Source organism: Falco punctatus, assembly GCF_963210335.1.
Source record: "Falco punctatus genome assembly, chromosome: 3".
Classification (NCBI taxonomy): Eukaryota; Metazoa; Chordata; class Aves; order Falconiformes; family Falconidae; genus Falco; species Falco punctatus.
In genome coordinates this window covers 72,498,096-72,513,734 of record NC_137582.1, presented here as the reverse complement: position 1 = coordinate 72,513,734, position 15,639 = coordinate 72,498,096, and the positions used below count along the sequence as shown (strand labels likewise).

The 15,639-nt window shown below is 38.8% G+C and overlaps 1 protein-coding gene across 5 annotated transcripts in view; it reads left to right on the top strand.

The window, feature by feature from the left end:
• Positions 1-15,639, top strand: part of GABBR2 (gamma-aminobutyric acid type B receptor subunit 2) — a 502,330-nt gene that overhangs the window by 275,707 nt on the left and 210,984 nt on the right. For all 5 annotated transcript variants that reach the window (XM_080378574.1, XM_080378573.1, XM_080378575.1 and 2 more), the window contains exon 8: positions 2,455-2,515. In XM_080378574.1, coding sequence (XP_080234700.1) covers positions 2,455-2,515 — 61 coding nt within the window. The remainder of the gene's footprint in view (positions 1-2,454; positions 2,516-15,639) is intronic.

The following is a 15,639-nucleotide window of genomic DNA, read 5'->3' as shown; positions in this document are numbered from 1 at the left end:
GTTGATAAAAACAAATACTTCTAATTTTTTTTACATTTATTCAGAACATTCAGAACTGATTTATGTTTTGGTGATAGTTTCAGAACATGCCAATGAGGATGTATGTGTTTAGTCAGTAGATGCGTATGATATTTGCCTGTCCTACTGAATGCTGAAAATGTGTGTGATTTTGCAAGCAGCATTGATAATACTGCAAACCAGTTACACTTGGAAACTAGAAAATTTCTTGAGCCGGTACATTATACTATCAATAATAGATGACAATTGCAGATGGCCATCACCATAGATCTCCTGTGAAGACAGGCTAGAAGAGTTGGGATTTTTCAAGAGCTGGAGAAGAAAAGGCTCCAGGGAGACCTTACAGCAGCCTTCCAGTACCTAAAGGGGACTTACAACAAAACTGGAGAGGGAATTTTTACAAGGGCAGGTAGTGACAGGGCAAGGGATAATGGCTTTAAGATCAAAGAGGGTGGATTTAGATTAGATATTAGGAAGAAATTCTTTACTGTGAGGGTGGTGAAGCACTGGACCAGGTTGCCCAGAGAAGCTGTGGATGCCTCATCCTTGGAAGTGTTCTAGGCCAGGCTGGATGGGGCTTTGAGCAACCTGATCTGGTGGGAGGTGTCCCTGCCCATGGCAGGGGGGGTTGGAACTAGACAGTATTTAAGGTCTCTTGCAACCCGAACCATTTTATCATTCTATGATAGCAGTGATGTTTGTGCTCCATGTTTAACCATAGATACCACTCTAGCAGACTACAACTTACAGTTCTATTAACTTGTAATAAAACAATAAAAGGAGATAAAGTTACAGTAAAAAGCAGTAAATTTAAAATCAAGTTAAAAACTTTTCCACACAGTGAAAAATTTAATTACAGAATTCTCCGATGCAGGTCACAGAATCAAGAATTTAGCAAGACTAAGACTGGGTTGACTATAGCTATATGTCTGCAATAAGTGACGCTTGCATAGCATCTTTATAAGTTTTTAATATTATCTGTTTTTTGCTTAAACCAAGTAGCCACTTAAACAAAGTAGCCAAGTGCATTAGGGTGATGCTGAAACAGATGAAGGGATAGTAAAAACTGCTCCAGACTAAAGGAGATCTGGATGAAGGCCGCTAAAGTGCACACATAAATCTGCCTGCTAATGATTTAGATTCTTTCCTGGAGCTGTGTTAGCAGCCACTGGATGAGACTTAAGCTTTACTGGATTTCATTAGGAGTAGCTCCCGTATCCTTCTGTAGCTGTCACCAGCATCTCTCCCATTACTAGTATACATGCCTCTTGCTCTCGTTTTGTCACAGATAGGTGTTTTTGTCTTTTACTGCTTAGCACAAAGTTTCTTATATTTGTTGGAGGGTGTCATTTTCTGTTTATCAAAGGGAAGTTGTGTTTGGTTGCTTGCAGAAAATGTGGAATGGGTATGCTGTACTCTGCATCTGTTGTACAGTTCCTGCAGGCAACTGATTTCAGTAATTCAGATGGTTGTCTTCCATGCATCCCCTTAGTGACCAGAAAGGGTTATCCAAAAAGGGGCTGGCTTGCACAGAGAAATGCATTGTAGCCTTAAATACCTATCATTTGTTTTCTCTTACCTTGATTCCTCTAAAACAAAGAATAATGTACATGATAATAATAAACCAAACTAGGGATGCAATAAAACAGCAATCCACTGTGGGTTCAAAATATTAAAGATACTTCTTAGCATAAATGAATGAAAACCTGTTCTTTCATACTCAATTATGAAATAGCTGAAGTAAGGAAGAAATTTAACAAGATCTTTTCTTAATGTAAATTGGAAAGATGGGATGAAAGATGAGAATAATTTGCTAGGGATATGTGAGGAGGTTTCAGTGTCATGTAGCCATTATTTTGAGGAGTAACAATGAGTTGCAAAACAAAGGGTAGTACTGACTTAATGGCTTTACATTTAAAAAGAATTCTAGGACATGCATATTGGTGTAGTACAAAACCAGGCCACGAGCTACTGGTATCCATAATCAAGTAGAATAAGTATACAAGATAAGATATAAGTAGATTATAGAGCCATTTGGAGAATTGGCTGATGAATGAAATGGACAACGATTTTCTTGTGTGATCTTTGATAACTCTTACATATCCTTGATAAAAACAATCACGGAGTGAAAATCAATTGTTTGCTTATCTCTCATCATCTGAGGTTGAGTAAGTTACTGGCTTTATTGTACCTAAATTTCCATCCCTGAAAAGTGGGTGATAGCATTGGTCAATTTTCTAAGGCCATTTGAAACATGTGGAAGAAAACTTTAAGGAGGTGTAATTGAGTTATTTTAACCTTTGTTGAATCTGCTATCTTCAAATTTAAACCTTACTTGGGTAATTTTAATTGTGAACGGAAAATAATTGCAGTGCTAACAAAACTATATTATGAAAGATTTATGAAACTTATAAGGCATTTATTTATCTTATTTAGGGTCAAGTTGTTTTCAGAAATGGAGAGAGGATGGGAACCATCAAATTTACGCAATTCCAAGGTAGGTTGCAAACAGTTCAATTTTCATTATAATTATGTATGCAGTTTCAAATTTGTGTTGTGTTTGTTTCAGGATGTTTTAAATAGTACAATTATTTTGAAAAACAGTTGCTCAGAAGATGCAGCAGAATACTTTGAAAGTTTTGTTACCTGCTTAAAATACTGTGTTTTTGAACCCTGAGTGCTCTGAGGTATTCCCAGATATATCCAGGAACTTTTCTAGAAGAAAATCCACATATTTACAGAAACTACTGATCTGTAACAGCCAACAGCTGTTGGAAAAACTCTCCTGGTCAGCTAATCATCCACTTCTTAATACAGTTTCTGAAAACTGAATCTGGAGAGGAATTTAGAGAGAATTGTTGCTGCTAAGCTCTTTCAAGTTAGTGTTGTGCTTTCTAAAGACTCATTTTTGACATTCCACAACTGCTTTCTAAAAGTTGCTTCAGGAACCAGTCCCTCAGCATGCAGAGAACACAAACTGCTGACCCCATCCCTTGGAGGCAACACACTCCACAGTGCGACCTGCCAAGCCCGCTGCATCCTCTCAGCCTGAGCTGCTCCTGCAGGGAATGGTCTCAGCAGCAGAGACCACAAATGCAGCCATGGGAATTTGTCAAGGGTCGTTTGCAGCCCAGACAAGGTGCTTGCTTGGGAGAGTTTCCTGCAGAAATGGTGATTCATAGAAGACATGTTATAGTTCTCTTTACAGTATATAAAATACAATTCATGTTTTTCTTCCTGGGCTGAGGCTGAGATAAAACTGGAGATGATTGCATTTGGATGGTCTCATTAGAGTAGTGGTGAGAATGCTGGCAAATCCTTTTCAGACAATGCATGAGAAAGAAGCTTGCGCTGCCTTTGTCTTCAGGAGATCGCTTTAAACATAATCCTGCTGACCATGTTACAAAAGCTTATCCTTTAAACAGAAATTGTCTGCTGTATGGGCATTATTATTAATGAGCAGCAATGCACTTGAGGGGATCTGTTACTCATTCTAATTTACTGAAGCAATCTTGGGGATTGCTCTTGCCTTCACAGCTATAACTGATGCTATTACCTCATGTTCCCTGAAGCATTTCTGCCCACTAAAACTTTGCAGATGTCATCTCATGATAATATAATTTAGAAATTCTTGCTCAACACTAATGATAAATATTGATTGCTTCCTCTTCTTCCCCCCACACCCTCCCATTTCTTCATAGTAGTGGTGTTTACAGCCACATGAAAGAATCATGAGAAAATATTGTAAAGGGATTTTACAAGAGGTGTTTATTCTTCAGAAGTCTGAAGGAGCCCTTATGCATTATGCCTAAGGCAGCTGTATGTACCTTTCTAGAACATCTGAACAAGGAGGAAGTTTGGCACATTCCTTCTGCACACTGAGGATGTGACTGTGGATTATGTCGAGGTGCAACATGTATCATCTGGACAAGTGATAGAACTCCGGGATACCTGATTTGTTATTTCCAACAATTCAAATTGAGTTTCTTTACAATGTTTTCAGTTTCACATCGGGTTTACATCTATTTCAGAACTAATTCAGGCCCTTACTTGGGATTTGATCATTAACCTACAGGAAAAAATAACCAAGGCAGGAGACAGGCTGGGTTATCTCTCATGCAAACAATAGGCTGTCAACACATCTGAAGTCTGGTCTTAAGTTTTGTTTCATTTCTTACTAATTTTGGAAATGAATGTACAAAAACATATGAGAAATTGAAATAAGGAACAGTATAACAACATAGGTGAAACTTACCTATCTTTTTTTAACTATAAATGATATTATATTTTTTCTGTTCTTTCATTGGTATTTTTTTTATACAAGGCTTTTATACTCAATATTTGTGGTATAATTGTAGAAATTATTAATTTGTTCAAAAGAACACTTTATTGGTTAGGAAGCTTTCTGAAACAGTCTCATTAACTTTAAAGAAATCTTGGACCATTGGGGAAGTTCCTAATAATGGAAAGAAATTAATTAAGTCCAGTACTTAAAATGGTAAATGGGATTTTCCTTTGTCACTGGAGCTGTTAGGTGATATTGAGCTTAACACCCATATAAAACTCATTCATTAATATTTTATTTTAGAATATCACACAAATCACGATGATTTCTAGGAAAAAAAGACCACATCAAAGATGTCTTGTAAACGCTTTTGTGAGATTAAATGTAATTATGAGAATAGAGTATATAAAGTGTATTAGTAACTTTTTATTCAAACATCATAATTGGGAATCATCAGTTTTAGTGTTCTATACCGCAAGAGTTATTTCTTCATCTGCAATAGTTTATAGTTTTGTTAACAATTTGAAAGAAAATGCACAGTTATTACAAATAATTCAATGCAGAAAAATAAAATGGGTAAATAGATAATTGTATCTCAGACGTAGGATTCCTTGGCCAGCAATGCTTTTCCTCATTTGCCAGGGTAGAAAATTTCTGGGTAGACTCAAGACCTTCATTTTCTATTCTTTGCTGGCAACTCTTGTGTTAATGAGACTATCTGCAAACATCATGGCTATGGAAAAAGCAGACAACCATGTCTGCCAGGGGCAAGGGGAAAACCAGCCTGTGAGAGTTTAGAAGGTAACCGAGGTATGCCTGACGCACTGTGATGAAATTTTGAATAGCTGGTTTAATTTTGAATCTGGATATAGTTTTTCCCAAATTCACGCTAGTCATGTCTGTTTTTCAGCTTCTGTGCAGCCTGTTAGTGTTGCAAGTGGCCAAACAGATGGTGCCAGAGATAGCTGTGACCAAACTACTTACTGCTTTATAGATCATGAATACCACCCAGGAATGATTTAGTATGCAGCAGAGAATACAAAGCACATTTCATAGCATTTTCTTCCCCTACCTTACTGGCATATAAAGAGCAGTCTGCCAGTCTAGCTCAAATATCCCAAGTGATGTTTGAAGCTGGCATCCTTCCGAATGAATGGCAATTTTTCCACGGGTGCAATAAATGGACTATTCTCTTTGTCAAACATGTAGTTGAAGTAGATAGCCAAAATCTTTTGGCTGGTGAAAGCTGAAAGAGTCCTGGCAACTGTTGTGTGCATATCAAGGAGCGGGGAGGGAAGCAACAAAACTGAGATTGTAGATTGCTGTGATACAGGACGCTGCAAGAACAGACACATACCTGTCTTTCAAAGTGTTTCACTTTTTCGCAGATCTTTTCTGATTAATCTGACTGGAGCCTAAAAGGCGCCTTGCTTTTAGCCATATTCCTATTTCTGTCAGACATTAGAGAAACTCTTAAGAGACTTCTGTGCTGTAATAGGTTAAAAAGGAAAACTAAAGCTGAATTGTAAACAAATACCACTGAAATGTGCATAAATCACACTTCTTGTAGATAGGAGCAAAGTCTGTGGTACTGCCTGTTGAGAAAACTTGAAGAAAGTGAGTGGTCATCTGCTGTGTCTTTCTGGGAAGAATTTAAGAGTTTCAACTCATTTAACCGGGTAATATGATAACAACATTTGCTTGTGTTGAAAGCTAATCTAGGTACCAAGCAAGAATGAGAGCATGGCTTGTCAAGTGGTCTTCTTAGAAAAGGCCTCACTGAATTTCTGCAGTAAATGCCCCAGATATTCTTCTCTGAGTTTAATCAACAGAAATAGACAAACAAATGTCTACTCTACAGTGAAGAGCAAGCTACATGAGAATCCAGGATTTCTTAACTGGAGCCTCGGTTCATCTACTTAGTTCCTAATTGTTGTCCCCAGCTGCTTCAATGAAGGAGACATTAGCAATGCTCCAGAACTACCTACAGATACAACAACTTGTTCTCCAGGGTCATCAATCCAACCCTGGAAAAGTTTCCTTCTGTTATTCTAAGTATGATCCAGCAGAGTCTTAACTACTTAACTACTTAACTACTTTGGTTCTTCATATATATATGAACCCATATATATATGGGTTCATATAAATAATAAGACTAATGGCTTCTGAATATTTTTTGTATATTTACACCTGTCCAGTATATACCACACAGAACCAGTCTTTGGATCTTCTTTCTGTGATAATGTTGAAGGAATACAATCCAATAAACAGAAAATATTTAATGACCACTCTAAAAACTCACATTTGAAATATCTCATGTCATATATGGAATCCGTGGTGTCGAACATCCAGAATCAGTGGATTCAGATTTCTCTGCTTCTGCAGCATATTTACAAAGTGAGAATAAAATCTCCTTATAAATATCAAAATTTTTGAGTGATTAAGGAGTACCTTTGAAGAGCTATATATGAACTTAGGGGAAAAGTAAACAAAGAATTTCAGAATTCTGTTGGCTGAGCAGAATCTGAATGGTGAACAATAAATAATCACTAGTGTCACATTGTTCATGTGATGAACAATAAAATATGTAAAACTGTGTGATGTTTATCCTGGGCAGCTGCATTCTTCTGGAAAAGATCTTTCTGTCATTAAGGACTATTATTTTGCATGCAAAAAAGAGATTTAAAGAGTCAGAAATCTTGCTTCTGTCACATCCTAACTGGAGTACTTGACTGAAATCACAAAAGTGTTTGGTAGACTTGGTGTGCAGTATTGACTCCATTCTGTCTCCTTATAAATAATGTAGCTAGATTGTAGCTGTTCCTATCTTAGCCACCACTGTTTTTGTTAGCTTAATGATCAATTCATCCTGTCAAATTAAGCCTGTTTAACAGTACCCGTGGTGGCTTGTAGCAATTTTCCAGCACACCGCACACACAAACCTCCCCCCACCATGTCCTAAACAAGCTTTTTTAGCTCCAGGGCAGTTAGTGGTGGCTAGGTGGAACCTTTAATAGATCCCTCCCATCTGAAATCCCCCTAAACAATAGTTTTCTACATGCTGTCAGATGTTTCAATACCAGTTCGTCCTGATAGTTTGAACTGTGGTATACAAAAACTTACTGGTGCTATCTTGTCTTATAACTTGTCATTTAGAATGCTGATTCAGCAAATAATTTAGGCAGTGCATTTCAGTCACACTACCTTTGTGGAATACCACTTCCGTCTTTTGTTGGCAATGATGTTTTCTTAAGCGATTTGGGTTAGTATAATCTATGTGAAACTTACGAAACTACAAGGTGTCAGCAAAACTGATTTAGAGTCCCATTTCAATGACAAAGATAGTCGTCTAATATGGAGAGATGTGCCAAGCAGAGTGCTGACAGGGTGTGCCTTAAATCTGGAGTCACTGAATATTGTTATTGCTGATTAAGAAGATGACCTAGAATATGTAATTATCACATTAAGAGTGATGTCTGAGGGAGCCAGCAAGCACAAGGGGGACTAGACAAGGATTCAAAAAGATATTAAAAAATTGAAGAAGTAATCAGGAAAAAACAGGATGCAGTTTATTTATGTCAAATGCCTGGCGCTACATTGGGAGTAAACTGCTGTACAAATACAAAATGGGGAACAATTCACCACGCCATAGTTACACGTAAAAGCAACTAGGGGTTACAGTGGGTCACAGGCTGAACATGAATAAGCAAAAACATGAAGTTAAAAGAAGAAAAATCCTGTACTGGGGTGTAGAAATAATATCCTTTTAAACTACCCAGTGCCAAAAGGCTACAGCTAACTACTGTATCCAGTGCTCATTTAAGGAAAATGTGTAAAGGTGACAGAATATTAAAAACATACCTCATTACAAAAAGCAAAAGATCTAGGCTGCTTAGAGAAGACAAGAAGGTTGAAATATGTGACAGTTGCTGCCTACCTTCTAGAGCTGTAACCCACAGAAGTCCTCCAAGTAGGTCCTTGAAGAGGCCAAAGTTAGCTCTGCTGAAGTCCAGAGTTGCAATCCTACTTACTGCCCTGCTTCGTCCACACAGGATCCTGAATTCCACCATCTCATGGTCACTGCAGCCAAGGTTGCCCCCGACCTTCACATCTCCAACCAGTCCTTCTTTGTTTGTGAGCACAAGGTCCAGGCACCTCGCCTCATTGCCTCCTCAGCCACCTGCATCAAACAGTTACTATTAGCGCTCTGCAGGAGTTTCCTAAACTGTGTGTGCCCAGCTGTGCTGGTTCTCCAGCAGATATCAGTGCAGGTGAAGTTCCCCATGAGAACCAGGGCCTGTGATCAGGAGGCTCCTGCCAGCTGTCTGTAGAAGGCCTCATCGACTTCCTCTCCCTGACCAGGTGGCCTGTAGCAAACACCCACAGCAGTGTCACCCATGTTGGCCTGCCCCTTAATCTTTACCCATAATCTCTGGACTCATTCTGCACCCACCCTAGGCAGAGCTCGACACATTCCAGTTGCTCCCTCACACAAAGAGCAACCCCACCACCTCGCCTTGCTGGCCTGTTTCCTAAAAGCTGCATAGACACCCATGACAGCGTTCCAGCCATGTGAGCTGCCCCACCGTGTCTCTGTAACTGCAATGGGGTCATGGCCCTGTGACAGCACACAGATCTCTATTCTTCCCGTTCACTCCCTGCGCTGCGTGTGTTGGTGTACAGGCGTTTCAGAGAGGTAACTGAGCATGCAGGTTTCCCGGGAGGGGTACAAGAGGATCCACCATAGCCACAGACACCCTTGAGGTGGCTTATTTGTTGTAGATCTTTGAATTATTTCTAGTAAGAGACATAGGTAAAGTATGAAACCCTAGACTGGTGGTTAAGGGTATTTGTAAGGAGGAAACAGATTTATTTGCTCTACCAACATCGGTTCTCTTTTTGTTTTCCTTTAAATCCAGTGTATTATTTGAATGTAAAATGCTTAAGTAATCTTTGGGTCTTGGATCCCTCATTCAAGTGAGGATCATAATAGGTTATAGTGTCAGGCCCTCTCAGCCTTTGTCTCTGGTACATCAATGTCAATTGTTTTCCTATGTTGTACAAGATTTTAGCAGGACAAATAGTGAAAGTTGTTATCCAGATGTATATATATAGCCTGGTCATAAATAGAAAGAGGTGAAAATTACAGTTCTTCTCAGGAAGAAAGTGAATTAAATCTGGGATTCCCAAGTGTATGACTCCTCTAACTATTTATATTGAAATAGGTAACTATTTGAAAGGGAAGTGCTTCACCACCCCTTCTGCTGGTGTGTTTTAAAGAAGAGACTCCCGGTCAGTTCTTGACAGAAAGAGGTGATTCCTCCCTCTTCAACACACATACATACACATGCACACTAAAAACCCCACAACCACTGATAATGAAGAAATCTATCAAGAGATACTATCTACCTCCTGGAAAGACCAAATAGAAAAGTGAAACAATCCTTGTCTGCATACCAAGCAAAGGCATTTGGAGTGCAGAGGTTTTGGTGTTTCAGTGCCTAATGATGTAACACCTGATAATCTGTTTGACCATATTTATTTGTGTGGCTAGTGCATGAAGAATTGCACTACTGGGTCAGATAACGAGCTCTGCCCAGCTCAGTATCCACTCGAGGAAAGGATACGGCATATGCCATTTATGGGTATCTGTGTCAGAACAGGCATATATAGAAATGATTTTTCTTTATTTTACACTCTGAGTTCCCAAAGGCAAGTGTTTTCATTACTTCTTGAGCTGGAGGGTGTCTTTGGACCATCAAGTTTAACAATTGCATGTGGATTTATTTTCCATCAATTTGTCATATCTTTCATGAATCCATTTATACTTCTGGCTTTCAACACATCCAGTAGCAATGAGTTTCACAACATAATTATGCATGTAAAGATTAAAGCCCTTCCATCTGTTTGTTTTCTTCTTTTAAACCAGCTACCTCAAAATTTCATTGGGCATACCCTGCTTCTTTTAATGTGAAAAGCAATGAATAATTGTGTCTAGCTCGCTTTCTTCATATCATTCATGTCTTACAGATCTCTCTTATCAATGACACTCTTTTAGAAATGCGTCCTTGTCATCTATATAGTTTTTTCATCACGTATAAGCTGCTCAATAATTTTAATATTCCCTTACCTTTCTTGATACTTATTCCCTTTTCGTGAGAACTTAATGAGAGCCACACATCGCACTGAAACACCTACCTCCATACCTCACGCTGCTGAATGACCTTTCCGTGTTAACTGCTTTCCCAATATTCTGTTCTACCATGTTCATCATATCTTTGCCTATTCTGCCACCAGTGAGCACAGCACTGATGTTTTCAGCCACAGTAAGTCTAAGGTCTCATCCTGGATGCTATTAAGTAATTAGTACCAACCACTATGTACGTATACTTGAGATAATTTCGCTTATATGTTACTCTGTACCTTACTAGCACTGAACGTCACCTGTCATTTTATTATCAGTATCTCAGGCACCCTTATACCAGTCCTCTGTCAGATGAAAACATAAAGGAGATTATATTTTTTATATGTTTGTACCTGTTTCCCCCTGTTATTGTCAGGTTATTTTGGCACATTTCCTGTTCAAAACCTCCTAGCAGCACTGTTTTCCCTGAACCAGTTATTCCTCTTGTAATCTATTCTATTGGTACTATTTACTCATAGTAGAGTTTTTGGTTTGTTTCGTTTGTTTTTTATAAATAAACATGGAATAACATATTGAGATTCAGGTACCTAGGTTCTGCATGTGTGCTGTCAAACTGGAGGAAGGAAAGATAATAGCTAAAGAAATTGTTTGGGGTCTTAGGGCATTGCTTATAAAGGAAGATTAATGGGATTAAGTGTGTGGAGATGCTAGAGTCGCCTCATTTGGAACAAGCTGTATTGTGTGGATATAAATTGCAAGGCCAGGGAGGACGCACTGAAAGGGTATGCTGATACTGCAGTTGCTGGTTGTCACAACAGCTTATTTTGTTTTACCTGAGCTAGCTTTAAACAGGCCAACCGGGGTACTGCTAGCTGTGTAGCAACAATAACATTGAGCAGACTAATCTGGAAATCTGCCCAGGAGAAAATAAGCATTTTGGTAGGTAACCTTTCCTTTGGGAGCGTGACTATGGGAGAGCACAGCTTTGCAGCTATCAGTGTTCAAGCTAGTTTAAGGCTAGCTGTGTACTTCTGTGCTACCCAAAGTTGCAGGAAGCATGACAGAGTTGATGGGAGGAGTTGAATTCAGTATTTTCCCCCAGGCATGAGAGACAGACACGTGTGAGGAGCAGGGGAGACCTATTTATCGCTGTGTGTCTGTGCCTGTGTTTTAAAGAGCAGTTCATCCCTTGAGAGGTGTGTTGGACTTTGCAAATAATTATTTCTGGGACAAACACACACATTATAGAAATAGCTGTAGTTTTTATAGATTCCACTTCAGTTCATCTGGCATACTCTGAGGCACAAAGTGTTTCATAGGAACCGAGAAGTCGCTGTCACTATTTTGTGCAAAAATGTCGTAGGAGTTGACTTTAATACTAAGGAAAAGGACTAAGATTCAAAAGTAACAGCAAAGAAAAAAAGTTGGAAAGCAACAGAAAATAATTTTACAATGCTTAATCTCTATGAAAATTTGAAGTATCCAGCTCCAGAAAGTTAACAGAAATCAGTACCCCACTAAAGAAATGGTGTTTGAGAAGGACCTGCAAGAATTGCCAGCTGTCTCCTTCAGAGCTCTCCTACTTTTTATTTTTTTGCAATTGGTATTCAGAATCCTACTTCTACTAGAGTTAATTTGTCCAGATGTTTAATTTTAGGTGAGGTACAGTGCTGTCCCACCTTTTCACCACCCAGTCCTCCCCATCTTTTGAAGAAAGGCAGTCTCTCTCGAGGGCTGCAGAGCCGTCCAGACCTGCTGCTCTCTGCAGAGCTGTGTGCTGGCAAGTATGTCCCCTCAGCATCTCAGAGAGATGGTCTTCTCTGGAAGGAGTTGTGATACAGCTACAGGAGGATAAAAAGAGACAGAAAACTTATGAGAAATCCATCAGATTCTGGTATATCTTATGGGAAAAATATTTCATTTGACATAATTAATAGAGAATGCAGTCTATTGCAATGACATTGTCCCTAACCTGTAGGTTAAATATTTCCCCAAGAGAAACAAACCCATGAAACAGAACAACTTTAATTCTTAATGAATGGAAAAGAAGAAAATGAAGCTTATCTAGGTCACTAAAGGAACGTAGATTTATTGCTTGACATTACAGCATTTGAACAGACAAAACCAGAATATTGTTTAGTAGTAGTACACCATGCCAGCTTGTGAAGGTTTGCGTAGTTGCAGGCTAGAGATACTGAGATAAGGTTATAATGCCTGACAGATTTCTAAGTCAATGGAAATTTATAACAAAGAATATTTGACAAAAATTTCCTTTAGGCACCAACTTCTGGGATGGTAGGCTATATTAACACAGTGTTATGAGAAAACAAAAATGACAAACAGACCTATCATAGATAAGGGAGATGAACAAGGAATGCTTTTAAAAAAAGCAGTGAAGATGTTTTTTTTTCACTGTGTAGGTGACCAAAGGCAGTTGTGAATTGTATGCTGCAGAATCCATATAGGCATTCATACTAAACCTTTGAAAACACAGGAACAGTATTAATCCACATATTAGCTTCTTACTACAGGTACAAAAAGACTAAATTTCTTTTCAAATTTACTAGCCCCCCTTTTTGCACCCTAATCATAGTTCCATTTTGTTCTGTCATTACAAGTGCTAATTTAGTTTCAAGTCATGGCTGATCATGCAGTCACTGTATTGGCACCTTGTTCTCTAAGCTGACATTTTAGTTTCTGTAAAAACAATCTGTTTCAATACATCGTCGCTGGAATCTAGTTCAGAAATTAAAGAGTTCTGATTCTGTAAACACGGTAATAGAAAATAAGCACATGTAATTATTAGTTTTAGGATAAAAACTTTTGGATTTTGTTTGTCATAAAAGTCTGACCTTTAGTAACACTCTATAACAGCACAGGTGTCATTTTCTGGCTTGAATCATGTAATCTAAAATAATGATATTATATTTGTTATACTTCTATGGTAAGCATCTCTCTGTTTATTTTCAGTGAATCTTGTTGACTTGCTTTAACAGGAATTTATCTCCCTCCCTTTCACAAGAAACAAAATGGGGATGTCAGTTCAGGAAATAGTAGCATTCCATTTCTTTATTCCCAGTGATAGTATAAACCCTTTGTAGTTACATAAACTGATGGAGGGCAAGCTTATTTTTCAGAATTCCCTCTAGCAGACTCTGGGGGTCAAAAAAGCTGTAGATAATTAGGACTTAGGCAAAACATCTTTAAAAAGCTTACTATGGACCCTAATGTCCCCTTGCCCCTGGAGCAAAAGGACTGGGTCGTATTCTTCCTGCTCTTGAGTTATTGGTTCAAAAATTGAAACTAAAGGGAGATCATGAATGTGGACTGCTGAAAAAAATGTCTCCTTAGAATTCCATCCATCTTGGTATTTGTTATCTGCAGCTGGAGTGCGTGTATAATTTTTTCCTTAAATGATTATGGAGGACAAGGGATGAATTCTTCATAAGTAAATTATTTCATTAAATTGATCTAGTACATCTACCTGTAAAGAAATTATTTCACCACAGATGATTTAGCAGTGATTTAGTTCAAACTACTGCCAGAATGAAAAATGCATTGTATTAATACTGTACGTGTAAGAAACAGACTCAGGCACAGGAATAAGGAACTGTCATTTGTACATAAAACTAAGTGCTATTTTATGTGATCCCTAACTACCGACACAAAGCTGTTTGATACCTTGCTGTGTTCTCACTATATTTCTCCCCGCTTTTTTTTTAACTTCTATGCCATGGACACATTTTTCCTTCTTGAGCTACTTTCTGCGTGTCCATTTCAGAGCTATCCAGGCCATGCTTGACCTTGACAGGTCTGCTAGCTAATCTGCTAGCAGTCTGCTAGCTAATCCCTTGTGTAGTAGCATATATGTATAATAATCAATTTCTTTTTATTGTACCAGATTTAGGACTTGCCTTCTCTGACTAGGTGGGCTCAGAAGCCCCACTTGGCATGAGAAGCTCTGGCACAGCCTCCCTGTCCACTGCAAATAATCTTGGGGCTACCAGTAAGGGTTAGTTTGAAGAAGGAGGAAAAGAGCAGTATCTCATTAAAAAGGTACCCCCTAAGGTCCCCCTGGCTAGCTGCATGCCAGCTTTTGCCCCGAGCAGGCTGGATAGCTTTTCCCTGGGAAACATATATTTCCATCTATCATAAAGCCATGATGGATCCTTGCCTCAATTAGAAGTATGCTATAGGTCCCAAATTAGTAATCCAGATTCCATGTTCTGGCCGTTTTTAAAGGTCAGGTTATTTATAAGCCTGGTGAGGCAAATAGTTCCACGTTCTGCCCTGAACTGTTAAAATGGAAAGCTGACTATGTCAAGGGAAGCAGATTCCTGTGCTCCTCAGCCTGCATATTGGAAAGAACACGGTGTCTAAGATATACAGAGACCCAAATCCTTGAGCAATTTTACTCTTTTACAAGACTGCTTGTACCACATAGGTTACAAGATGGAGCCGCAGAGAGTTCGGTGTATTGCAGGGGTGTTGCACATTCATAAAAGCTGAAGCATGTCTTTGGCAGTCCCGGGTTATGGTTGGACTTGATAATCTTAAAGGTCTTTTCCAAACTAAATGATTCAATGATTCTATGTGCTTCTTGCATTTTGGAGAGAAAATAAGGAGAGGCTCCCTGCGCAGAGCGAGGGGAACTAAGTCTTCCTCTCATTCTGGCCCTTCAAAAGGTCAGTGCAGAAAGTGTTATAACACAAAGTGATTTTAACCTGACTTTGCTAATGTGACATTTGGAGCATGGTTGTGGCAGTCTGATGTGACAGCAGGCGAATATTGTGTTGTGTTAGTAAATGACAGAGGCCCTGATAAAAAGGAGGAAGTTGTTCACATATTTAGTCTGTGCTTCCCCCCTCAAAAGGGAAAGACTATGAAAAGCCCCTGAAGTGTGAATCACAAAGGTCAGTAAATACACAAAGGGCTTCTTGAATTCAGAGGAGAGAACAAAATTTTTGAAAAATCATTCATGAATTTTCTCATCCAGAAAATGTTAAGTTGGATTTAAGGTTGCAGTTGTATATGGAAGCTATAGATCATCAAAAGCTATTTAACTGCTTATATCCAGGTTTGATAAATTCAGCTGACAAACAAAGTGATAACCTGCAGCCAAATGCTAGATTATTGTCTGTGTGTTACAGGTGCGGTTTTCAGCACTCTAGGCCTATTTTAATCACTGAAA